General features: G+C 34.6%; 1 protein-coding gene across 10 annotated transcripts in view; it reads left to right on the forward strand.

Moving 5' to 3' along the window:
* The window catches only part of PEX5L (peroxisomal biogenesis factor 5 like), a 300042-nt gene that overhangs the window by 141218 nt on the left and 145605 nt on the right, over positions 1–13219 (forward strand). For 5 of the 10 annotated variants that reach the window (XM_060393390.1, XM_060393398.1, XM_012098524.5 and 2 more), the window contains one exon: positions 8214–8318. The exons of the other annotated variants lie outside the window; for them this stretch is intronic. In XM_060393390.1, coding sequence (XP_060249373.1) covers positions 8214–8318 — 105 coding nt within the window. The remainder of the gene's footprint in view (positions 1–8213; positions 8319–13219) is intronic. 10 annotated transcript variants of the gene reach the window in all.

A 13219-nucleotide genomic window follows, 5' to 3' on the forward strand; every position in this document is an offset into this window, starting at 1 on the left:
ACCACATATTTACCTACAGGGATTCTTATTCATTATATTTACTTTGGAAAACTTTCCAATCAAGAATAAATGGGAAAGACAGAAATGATAAATCAGTGTTTTGTACATGGTTCCTGCCATGTACATAGTTCCTTCCCACTAGTCTTCCACATTCTACTGTCTTGTACAGGACATCACCTTGGCTAATTACAAACACTTAGAAACCAGACCTCAATACCTCTTCCCTAACCTCTTCCAGGAATAGACCTTTTCTCACCTCCCCCTATGCCCTAAAACACCACTGATTCAGCAGAGTTTAAGCAGTTATCCATGCTGGTGATGTATGATTCTCATAACACCTTACTTTCTCTTAAGTGTTGGACATCCATCCATTTGTGCACATCAGATACAAGTCTGGAGTGCTTGTATTTGAAGAGAAAAAAATAACAAAATAATCTTTAGGATTTTATGTTTTCAGTCAATTTTACTTAAAAATGCGTGCCCCCCCCCAAAAAAAAAAGTTTTGCAAACCACCTGAGGTATTTTACAATGAATTAAAAATAACAAAGGTAACCCTCTCTGGTGGCTCAGATGGTAAAGAATCTGCCTGCAATGCAGGAGACCCAGGTTCGATCCCTGGGTCAGGAAGGTCCCCTAGAAAAGGGAATGGCAACCCACTCCAGTATTCTTGCCTAGAGAATTCCATGCACAGATGACTGTATCCCTGATACAGTCCATGGGGTCACAAAGAGTCAGACCCGAATGAGCAACCAATACATACACATATATAACCCTCTGGTTACTGTTGTATTTTTTTGGTTACATATTCACACAATCATCAAAGGCTTCTCAAGCATAAATATATTTGTATAAATATAAAATTATATTTATATATAAATATAGTTGGGGATTTATCATACTAGAAAGGAAAACTTACCACCACATTCTACAGTTACTTCTTAATTATTAAATATGTATTACTATGTCATCCTCAGCATAAAGTCAACAAGGTCAAAAGAAAACAATTTTTCTAGACCAGACCACTTTAGGTAGCAAAAGATGCTTGCAGATGCATCATAGAGAAGCTCAATATTAAGGTGAAATAGGTTCCAAATAATTTAGAGCAACATTAATCAGAGTAAGCCTAATAATAAAACTTCACTAATTGAGAACTGTTATAGATGATCGGGGGAACTAAATGTTGTGACTTTGACCTTTTGTCAAGAAAGCTTGCTAAGCAGAGTAAATAAGCCTGGGGGTAAGGTGGGAGTGAGATGAGGAATGTTTAATCTTCTCCAGAGAACAAACAAATGGTAAATTGTGAGCAAATAGATCTTATTAATTAGAAGGAAGTCTTACCTGTCCTTCAGAGCTGATTTTAAGCATCTTTACTTGGCAACACTTTATTAATTTTAATGAATTTTTATTTAGATACTTGAAACTTTTTAATTTCTTTAAATGTCTAATTCAGACTTTTTATGCAATTCAAAATCACCTTCTGTCAAACTTGGCCATATTGTGTGATTTCAATATCTTAAATAATTTAAAAAGGTTTTTAATAGTTACTTGTATATACTGAGTAAACTTGAGTCTCTTATCACTATACCAAATAATGCAAGTAGTTCAAAAGAAACAAACACCACCTTTGCTCACACAAGGTAGTTTCATTGATAAAACAGTCACAGAACCTTTTTTCTCAATGAAGGATTATATAGCAAGGTGCCCGGGAGAAGCTTAATCTGCATGTACAGCTCAGAAATTTTGGGTACGGGGCAATTCTGTTCCTCAAGGCACCCAAGTCCCTTTCCTAAGTGTAATTAGAAACAATGACAAGGAGTGTTTTGGAATTGATTGGTGACTCCGGTCACTGAAGGCTGATTTGTTTTTTTAAATAAAAGAGATTGACTCCCTTCCTCAAAAGTACTCTTGGATGGTCAAGAAGACACTCTGAGGCGGGAGAGACTAAAGTGCTGAGGCCTAATTTTCTGTGGAGAGACAATAGTTTAAGAGTCACCATCAGTTTTACACGCCAGGACTCCTTCAGGACTAAATGTTCCAAGTTTTCTGAGTGTGTTTTAAGAACTACGAGATAAGAGCTACTGATTGGGCACCCATTATGATTTTTGAGTGCTTTTAGGGGAGATTCTTTGAATGCTAATAAGAATAGTAAGAGCAAGAGTGGTGGTTAGGGGACCTGTTAGCGCAGGAACAGCTGTGATGGAAGTGATAAGGGGGTGGTGGAAGCAGTCGCCACCAAAATGGGCCACGCAGAGGTGGGAGAGAGAGCAGCTCCAGGGACAGCACCCCGGCTGTTGAGAAGACAGTAACTCAGGGTCAGCTGACATAACAGGCACAGTGCACACAGTTCAGAAGGTCCAAGATACTCCTAACGACCATAAAAATACTTTCATTTCATCTTTCTTAAAAACCAGAATCCCTCAAATGACTATTATAATAAGGAATTTGTAATATTAATAACAAATCTGGTCTGGATTATGTTTTTCTTGATATAGCTTAGTCATAAAATACAACCTTCTACATTTTTTATGGAAAAAGTGTCCAATTAAAGCAAAAGTTTGAGGACCTATAAAAGTCATGAAGACCCCCTACAGCAATCAGTCAGGCCAAGGACAATGAGTGTGCATGCAGAGAGCTTAAAACCCAGGGACTTTCATGTGTGGAGGTTAAGAATTAAAGAGATTGTTGTCCATGGCTCTCCCATTACCACATACACATACACCACATACAGCAAGAAGTGCCAAATATCACAAACTGAAGATACAGGAGTTATATGGTAGTGGTTTAGTTGCTAAGTTGTGTCTGACTCTTGCAACCTCATGAACTGTAGTCCACCAGGCTCCTCTGTGCATGGGATTGGTAAATTCTTGATTTACCAAGCAAGAATGCTGGAGTGGTTTGCCATTCCCTCTCCAGGGGATCTTCCCAACCCAGGGATCGAACCGGGGTCTCCTGCCTGGCAGGCAGAGTCTTTAGCAACTGAGCCACCAGGGGATCCCCATCGGAGTTATATCATAGAATGTAATTAGAATCAGTCCTCATTCACACCAGAAGACTTCATTGAAAAGGTGATGGTTTGGAGAGTCATCTGGAAAAAAACAATGCTACAACGAAAACAAAAAAGACAGTAAGAAAGATATGGAGAATCAACTAAATGTCCTTCTTTTAAATGCCATGTGACATTATTTTAACTAAAGGCATCAATTTCTTTACTGCAACTTGACTACCCTTAATAAAGAATCAATAATCAAATTATTTCCAGCTATAAACAAATCACTGAACCAGTGGTGAATTCATTATGATTTGTGAATTCCACATGAGTCAGCAATTAAGAAAAGAGAGAATTCTGTCCGTGCTTCCCAATTATTTACATCCAGATCTGTGCTTCCTTCGGGATATTTAGAAACAACAATTGACCAATATGTTCGGATTTAGTTCTATTTGTAAATTTTAAAATTTACAAAACATTTTGTTGACAGGGGAAGAAGGGAATGAGTTAAATGTTACTGTAATAGAATGGTTTGAGCCCTACTCTATGTTGGAAGAAATCCACAGGAACACACAGCTAGGAAAGGACATAACGTGGTAGGCAGAGATCGCCACCATTCAAGGAATATTGCTCTGACATTTTCCTGGGTTGAAAGAGAAGTTTGAAGAGAGCATGACACTTTCCATGACATTTACCTTCGTGAGTAAAAAAGGTTATTCTGGCTCTGCACATAAGCAACAAGAATAGCCATCAGAAATTACCCTTTTTGTGACCAGTTTGTGCATGTAAGTCCAGGGTTTGGAGCTTATGAGATATATAATACTGAATATCATTTCATTTCAAACAGTTGTGCTAAAATGATCCAAATGACAGGTATTTGTTTATATATATGTTATGTATGAGGAAAATATATTCAGTGCATTCATACTTGTAAACCTGATTGTAGTTTATCCTTAAAACAATGATAAAAATAATGTTTAAGTTACAAATTCCATAGTAGCAGCAACTGGAAAATTGCTGATGATGTATTGAGTCACTCTGAAATTACTTTATTTCATGTGTCCAAAATAGATCTCAGGATAATTCTAGTAAACATGGCATTTAGTGGCATTGAGTTAGCATTTAAAAAGAATTAAAGAGATGCTAAAAGTTATAAATCTCTATTATAAAGATCTACAGAACAGAAAGAAGTGTGTATACGTGAGATGCTTAGGTTGGTTTTCTATGAAAATAGTAGAAACAAACATTTTTTAGAAATGTGCTCATGAGTGAAGTTGTGGGTGGCTAATTCTTACTGACCATTTCCGCCTCACAAAGCCAGATGGATGGGAACAGAATGGTAGGCAAGGAAGCACACAGGCTGGGAGGTGGGTCTGGGCTCCCATCCTGGATTAGCTCTGAGGCCTTGGCTAAATCACACTGTACTGTCTCTGAGCCTCAAAGCCCGCAACTGTCTAGCAAAGACAATAATATCATCTACCCCACAGAGTTCTCATGAGATCAAATCAATAAAAACTTGCAAAACACCCAGCAGCATGCTCAGCACACAGTAGCTTCTCCAAAGAGGTTAGATCCCTTCCCTGCAACACAGACCTGGAGCCAGCACCTCATCTGAGGATACCTGATACCTTCACAGCCTGATATCCAGCCTAAGATTCTATAACTTCCAGTGTTTTCTAGGGCTTCCCTGGTGGCTCAGAGAGTAACAGAATCTGCCTGCAATGCAAGAGACCTGGGTTCCATCTCTGGGTCAGAACTTCCCATGGACAAGAGAATGGCACCCAACTCCAGTATTCTTGCCTGGATAATTCCATCTACTCTGTTTCTTACATTCTATATTAAAAACACAGAAGTGGGCCAAAATTGAGTTTTCATAATAAATGTTAGTGTCATTACTGTACTCCCTGTGTTTTCATTTATGCCTGGTGTTATAATAGAAATTAAAATATTATTCTCAAGAATTATTATTTCTTAGAAAAGCTACTATTTTATATATTTCACTTGTGAACAAACAAAATGATAAAAGAAACTTTAAAAAAAATCAAAGAATTTTCTCTAGCCAATCACACAAAATGAAAGACATTTCCCTTTATGCTGATACTGTTTTCCAAACAGTCAAAAATATCTCAAGAGATTAAATGAGCAAGCGGAAAAAGGTGATTTTGAAGTATTATTTGAAAAGAAATGGGCTGAAATAATTTCTGGAGGGTGTCACGATATGATAATCAACTTGCAAAGTTTCACTGTTCCTTTCTGTTGTGGCTAGAATGATGTAGAAGCATATTGGCTTAATGTAATCTAAACCCATCTATATGCTTGAGTGTATAGTCAGTATATATTTCCTTTTGCTGTGCTCAAGTTGTTTCGAATAACAGATTAATATTGATCTTTTGGTGTAGTAATATTTTAAAAGTTGAACTTGAAATATGAATAACTATGTGTATTTCTTTCTTACAATGTTTTAAGTCACTGAATTTAAAAAAGAAAAGTAAAACCTGCACAGTTGTATTACTGTCAGTCCTAGAGAGCTGCTGATAAGCCAAGTTGTATAATTTCATTAATTGCCAACTCAGTTACCTGCCAGGTTCTGAATTCTAGAAGCATTATCCCACAAGATAAATGGACAAGTCAGAAATAACACAGCTTGATTTTAAGATAAAATCTTGATTTTAATTTTTAAGGTAGAGGTGGCAATATGACCTGGGGGGATCTTGCTTTGACATGTAAGTGCATTCACATGACTTGGACATGTCATGGAGCCAACCTTCCCACTCTGTTCTGGGGCTGTATCACACTTCTGAAACAGTGAAGTTCATCGGGTAATAACTCAAAAGCCAAGAGGCTGTAAAGGAAACAAAGTTGCTAGCAGGCACTAACCTGGGTGTCATGACTTTTTTCAGGTAGTAGGTGTAACCTTGAAGAAAAAGTGGCACTGTCTTCAAAAAAGTGACCTGACCCTGGCTTTGGTGGGTTTTTCTGCAAGAAATAAAAAGCACCGCATGTGTTTATTATATATCCTTTCTAGCTGACCACTGCTTTGTTCTAGAGTTCAGCATGAAAGGACTAATTTTTGTTTTGGTTTGGTTTTGTTTTAGTGAAATGGCATGTCCGTTGCTAATTCTAGCTATTATAGTTGCACATGTGAAAAATACCTATACATAGTTTATGGATTGGTAGCATTTCAAATAAATAGTATATTGAAATACTGACCTGAAATTTTTTGAGATGCTTATCAATTGATTTTTTTTCTTAGCCCAAGGAAAGAATCTGAATTATTATTTTTTAAATTATAACTTGTAACATTAGATATGTTTTTTAAATATATTAGGAATTTAATATAAGCATGCCACTTTGTTTATTGCTATATTATTACACTTCTCGGAGCATGGAAAGAATTCTTCACAAGTGATTTTGCTCTTTTGAAAAATTATGCTGCAAAAATATGTTAAACTATATAAACTTTGCAAATGAGTGTAGCTTATAAAGACATACTGAGCTTATTCTATATAATGTTTTATCCAAGTAATTTTTACATTTTGAAAACATGTCAAATAGCTTAGCAGTGCCATGAATCATTTTTCAGAATTCAGAACTGTATGTATATTAGGAAGATGACAGTGCTTTACTAAAGGAAAAACCTGAGATCATTATGTACCCCAATTTGTTATGCAGTTAACCACTGTTTCCCTTTATTCTTTCAGAATTCAATTAATCAAAGCATTGTAGCCATATAAACTTTTCAGAACACTTAAAATTATTGCTGTTATATCTGCTCAATAAAATCTCTAATAGTTGATATTATATTGTAGAAATAACACATTACTTTTCAATAATGCTAGTTCTTAAGTTAACAAACCAAAGAAACAAGCTTTCAGCATGGTAAAGAGATTCACACAGTTTTAAACGCAGTAACTAGACAAAGTTTTTCTTGGTTCTGGTAAATAAAAACTGCCACTGGTTACATTTTAGAAAGGCAACGCTTGAAAAAATGGATGTTCTGCTTCCTAGAGTCAACCTACCTTCTAAACACTTAAAGCCCTGTGCAAACCAAAGATAATAATGTAAGTCTATCCTTTTAGTTGCATAGAGACTATTAATCTTTGGAGTTAATATTGACCCTAGCTCTTAACTTCCTTTCAGACAAGGGACCCTCATATGTCCATTTTTGTTTCCTTGCCTATGGTATCTCTGTATGCTACATCTGTATTTTACATAAATTTGCAACACAGATATTCACATTGTATCTAGTATAAGGTTTTCTCCAGGGAGGCTCTACCCACAGACCAAAGACAGTGGAAGTTTTTGTTTTTAAAGTGCTTAAAGATGATTTAATTTTTACATAGTATGAGATGTTGCTAATTGGGCTGGGAAGGTGATATTTTGTTTTCTTTTTTTTTTAATTCTCTATCTACCCTCAAAAACATAATAATCTGGTAAACTAAAACCATAGAAAGCCAACATACCCCTTACAGTCCATAATTATGTTTGTGTGAGACCAAAAAATTGTACATATCAGTATATTCAGTGCCCCTATTCTTAATCATCCTTTATTTACATGTGGATTTATGAGACTCTCCAGTTAAAAGACATTTTTAAAATTCTATTAACATTTTTTGATCTCAAGAACACTGAGAGTTGCATTTTTTTTCCATAGTACCTCCCCAAAATAAACAAGCTGGGTGAATTTCTGTGACTTTAGGCTACTGAAGAATTTTTAGAGGTTTTATGACACATTTATTTTTTGTGCCCGATCCAATCAAAATGACAGACTCCAGAGACCACCCAGCAAAATTTCTCTGTGGGAGTGAGACCCTGATCCTAATCCCTATCCTAGACTCCTTACTGTCATTTAAAACACTTAGAGATTATACAGGAATAAATTTAAATGAACATAACAGGCAATCCATAGTGTTTTAAAATCAATACTAAAAAAACCGTCATGTCATGTAAATTGCCTTAAAATATATTATACATATAAAATACTATGTTAAAATTAAATATAATATGTCAGCTGTAAAGGTGAAAAAGTAGCTAACTAAAAAGTTCACAAATAATCTTTTTTCAGATTTCATGTGTTTTCTCCTCAGCCAAAAGCCTCAAGATTCACTTGCAGCAGCCTACCTCTTCATTTATGTTGGATTGCTCTTTAAACATTAGAATATCTTGTGATAAATAATAAGTTAAAGATTTCTCCTGACACAAGCCATTGTTGATTTCACTGTTATAGGGGAAAGGCTCTAGGGCGGCAGATAAGGCTGTTGCCATGGTGATGAAGGAGATACCGAGGGAGGAGTCTGCTGAAGAAAAGCCCCTCCTTACTATGACATCACAGGTGGGCAGACCCTTCGGGTTCCTGTAGGAAGCTGACATATGTTAATATATCAGATATTGTGATTTTTAACTAGAAAAAAAAAACATTAACTCGATCCAATTTTTAAAAAACATAGTTTCAATGAAACAATTATACAGTATAAAACGAAAACCAAAATTACTTAAATGAAAATTCCATCATTTAGTTACATATTCGTGGATATTAATTTTCATTACTCAACTTTAGTTAAGAAAAGAAAATGTATGTGCAAGTAAAACATGTTGCTTCTTTATAAAGGAGTCTTGTTAACAACTTTGGGAAAGTACAATTAAGATAATGGTACATTTGAACAACAACAACCAAAAAAAATTCCTATGGATAAATACAACTTATATTGCATACATATGTCAGTTTACCAGTAGAATATCTAAATTTTCTTAAATGTTAAATATATTTATGTTGTGACTATGCATACTACATATCTGTCTATACATATTTATGTGGATGACTAATTTACAGGAATGAGCCAGAAGTCCCTGAGTCCCCATGCAGAAAATGGCATTTGTGATCCCTCTTCTATTTGGTGACCTTGGCAACAAAAATATCATCTCTATTAAAAGCACATGAGGGCCATTTTCAGCATTTATTATAACAAGTATAGAAAAAGGTTTGCATTTGTATGCAAAGACATGCCGAGAGTGAATCCTGTATGTCCTCAGGGACTTTTGAAACACCCTGTAAAATCCACATACATATGTATAATATACTCATCACCACTCTGTGGAACTATCAGCTTTAAATTCTTAAATGCAAAATATTTTTACTTGCATTTATCTTATAATTTAGATTAGATTGTTATATTAAATATTTCTTTTTTCCATAATGCAATAGTAAGTGCAGTGATTCAGTTCCAATTATATGAACATGTCTCAATTTAGAAAAATGTCCATTTAAATTCCTCATGAAAGGCATTTATATCAAAAGCTAAATTATGGCAACTTATTTTTAGAATAGCATCAGACCACATCCCCAGCTGCTGCCAACATGTGTGGTTTTATTTTATTCTAAACACTATGTTGTAACTAATGAAAATTATAACATATTACATCAAAATGGAATAATAAAAGTTATTGAAGATTCCCAGGACTTTGGGATAATCTTATGTTGTGAGTTTTGTTTTGTTTTTTTAGTTTTTGGTTTTTGTTTTATCCAAAAGAAGAGATACTTCTTGCCAATGACACAAGTAATCATTGGAAAGAAATTTGCTTGATATTTACCAAGGCCTCCATTCTTTAGTTAGTTTACATAGTAAAACATGTACAGTTTTACATTGATTTCCTGCCCTTTGTAGAATCCATGTCCAAAATATGCAGTCCACAGTTCCTCAGGTAAATGCTATGGGAGGTGAGAACTACTAGGTAGAGAACTATTAGCCAAGAACTAGAATTCTTGGCTAATGGTAGAGCCATATTCACCAGTAGATGAGACCTATCCAAATTTGCAGTTGGCGTAAGTGTGCTGCAACAAATCATTTCAGGACATCAGAATTTAGGCCAAGCTCTAGCGCCCAGTAATCCTTTTCAAATGTCCAAGATTACCTCAAGAACCTAAACTAAATTTAATGTAAAATAAGAATTTGGATTTTTTTTAATCAGAAAAGAAACTGTGATTATTACCATTTTCTCATATTCAGAATATTTGTGTGTACCAAGTTCCTTCTTTAATCCCTGTCTAATGTTGCATTAACTGTTTTTGAAGTAATAGTTACAATTTTTCTGCATGAAGATGATCTAATGCTTTCTTTGATGCATCATATTCTTGTTGCATACTGGCTCATTTATGAATCAGCAAATGAAGAGCTCTGATTCATAAAATGCAATGCACCTATTGTGTTGATAATTTTGTGAAATTAATCCTGTGACAGCTGTGATACAATTATTTCCCAAATGCGGTTTTATTAGTTGATATACTTTTTCCACCACACACAAGTGGCTTCTTCCCTGCTATGCACCAGTGGCATGCACAGGCCAAAAAGCAGCAGAATGATCTGAAAAAGTGAGTACTTCTCATGGCAACCACAGCATCCAATCTGTGTACCATACCACATTCTTACTCGTTATCTTGTGTGAATGTGTTAGTGTCTTGACACATGTCTGTCCCGTGTCTCCTGTAGAACTCCTATGACATAGTGCTACATACTGCGGGACACACTGACTCATCGTCATCACTGGTGCTCATTCACAGATTTCAGAAATGTCAGAAGCTAATTGCCGCTGTCTCAATAATGTCTTCAGGACAATCATAATTGATAAAATACAGAATGAGTCTTTGAAACACTGAGTGCCTAACTAGTTTAGTAACTGTTCATTCCACAGATTGGTAAGTGTAGTTTATATTGAAGCATTTTTGTACTATGTGATTCTTAGGATTTCTTTTAGAGAGATGTAGCCAAGCATATTCCAGTCAAGTCATCTATAGTACACTGAACAAATTGAACAAAACAGAAGAGCTGGCTAGGTGACCTGAACTCAGAAATTGTCTGACCCCTGAGAATTGCTCTTTTTGTTTCATTTTATTAGTAATTCTTTGCAAACAATATGTCAAGCTCTTCATAGAAGCTTAAGTTCATTCTGTCCTAGACTAACACTTTAAATCAAACAGTATGGAAACAAATGTGTATTGATGAGAGGTTTGAAGGGAAAAAATATGTGAACCATCAATTCTTGCAGGAAATAAAGTTCAGGAATAAAGATTTGTGCTATTCAATACAGTAGCCACTAGCCCACACATGGTTGTGGATACCCTGAATTGAGATATGCTGTAAGTATAAAATACACACCAGATTTTGAGGATTTAGTCCAAAGAAAAATAATGTAAACTATCATTTTAAGGCTTCCCTGATGGCTCAGATGGTAAAGAATCCACTTGCAATACAGGAGACCTGGGTTCAATCCCTGGGTTGGGAAGATCCCCTGGAGGAAAGCATGGCAACCCACTCCGGTATTCTTGCCTGGAGAATCCCCATGGACAGAGGTGCCTGGCAGGCAATAGTCCATGGGGTTGCAAAGAGTCAGAGATGACTGAGCAACTAAGCACATCACATGAATAATTTTTACATTGATTACATGTTGACATGATAATATTTTGGATATACAGGAGTAAATAAAATGTTATTAAAATTATTTCACCTATTTCTTTTTACTGTTTTTAAATTGGCTACTAGAAAATTTTAAATTACCAGGCTCTCACTATATTTGCATTGAACAGTAGTACTCCAGACTGTAATAGAGTAAATAAATTCAGTTTCAGTCTAGACGGGAAAACTATGTACCAGAAGATTGAGTGTATCAGAGAAAAATTTTTATTCTTCTTTATGAGAATGAAGTGGCTTTAGGGAATTCTTTTCTCTCATAAGGAACCTTCGAAATTTTCATTTTAATCACCTGCCCTGGTATTGAATACTTTTGTTAGCAAGGTACAGCCAATTCATTTTCTGCTGTGTCTCAAAACTATGTGTTGCAGACCTCTTTGGGTCAAGGGAATTTTTTTTTTTAATTCAGCCTTTGTTTTCCTCTCTGTCGCCACTTCAATATTGATTTAATTTTCTGTCAGATAGAGTAATGTCCTTAATTGGAAAAATACAAGATTGCTAAATACAGACTTGTTTGGATTTTCTGTCACTAACTTGAAACAGTTTCTTTAATTATATTCTCTGTCCTACTTTGATAGTAGTATTACTCAAGTTATAAACAGTAATTGTTCATTTCCCCATGAATAAATTCACATTTTACAAGGCTCTAACTATCCTGGCAGAAAAATATTTGTAGTCAGTTGGTTGGCATTTAGAGCAAGTCAAAGAGTTGAAAATTATCACATGACTATCCTTTACAGGCAGATTCCACTGGGACCCATTATAGAACAAGAGACGGGGCAGGGCCATTAGTACTATTAGCTCATAAATTAATTCCATCAGGTGGCAGAGTTACTGTCACAAAGCCTTCAAAGGCTGAATACTTACAGGGTACATATTAATGATTTAGTTGTTTTGTCTTTTCAACGGATTGAGTCAATTTAGTTTTAATATGGAGACTATTTTGATGGGCTTTGCACACATTTCTAATCTTGGATAGGACTAATAAAGCCATACACAATTTAATTACAAAACTATGAACAAAATCTACTTAACAAATGACATATACTTTTAATCAAGAGAGTACAACTAATAAAGGAAATTTCAAAATATATAAAGATCTATTGAAAACATATTTGTGTTATTATTTATATAAAAACAAAACAATCTTATTGTTTCTATTATTTTAAAAAGGTTAAAAAGACTGGTATATTTTTACAGATTTTTAATCAACATTATAAATATGAGATATTTGTCAACTGTTCTTTATTAGCTTTGATATTTTAACTTAAAATTATTCTTTAAGTACTAAAATGTTTTTAAAAAAACAGAATATTTTACTTTAAAACAAGAGATTAAGATTATCAATCTAAAGTGTAAAATTATAGAAAAATGAATCCTTTACAGATCTTGTTTTCTCACCAAAAATGTATTTGAATTTGGAGTTAATTCTTAGTAACATAAGCTATCACAAACTTTAGCTCTATATTTTTTAATGAAACACCTAAGCAATATATTATTTAAAGATAAATAAACTTAGACCTAAGTCACAAAATAAGCTATCTTTAATGCACTGGAGCTTAAGTAGCAAGCAGTATTTAAAAACAAAATACTCTCCTTAGATCAGATAATAATTTAATTTTAATTTAATAATTTAATTTTTGACATTTATATTAAGGAAATTCAAGTTGAACTAAGGCAAATGCATTTTTAGACGAAGTTTTAAAACAGGCAATAATTCATTAAAGCTGGGTAATATTGTCTGCATTTTGCTCAACACTGAACACAGTAT

This window comes from Ovis aries, chromosome 1 (assembly GCF_016772045.2).
Source record: "Ovis aries strain OAR_USU_Benz2616 breed Rambouillet chromosome 1, ARS-UI_Ramb_v3.0, whole genome shotgun sequence".
NCBI classification, from domain to species: Eukaryota; Metazoa; Chordata; class Mammalia; order Artiodactyla; family Bovidae; genus Ovis; species Ovis aries.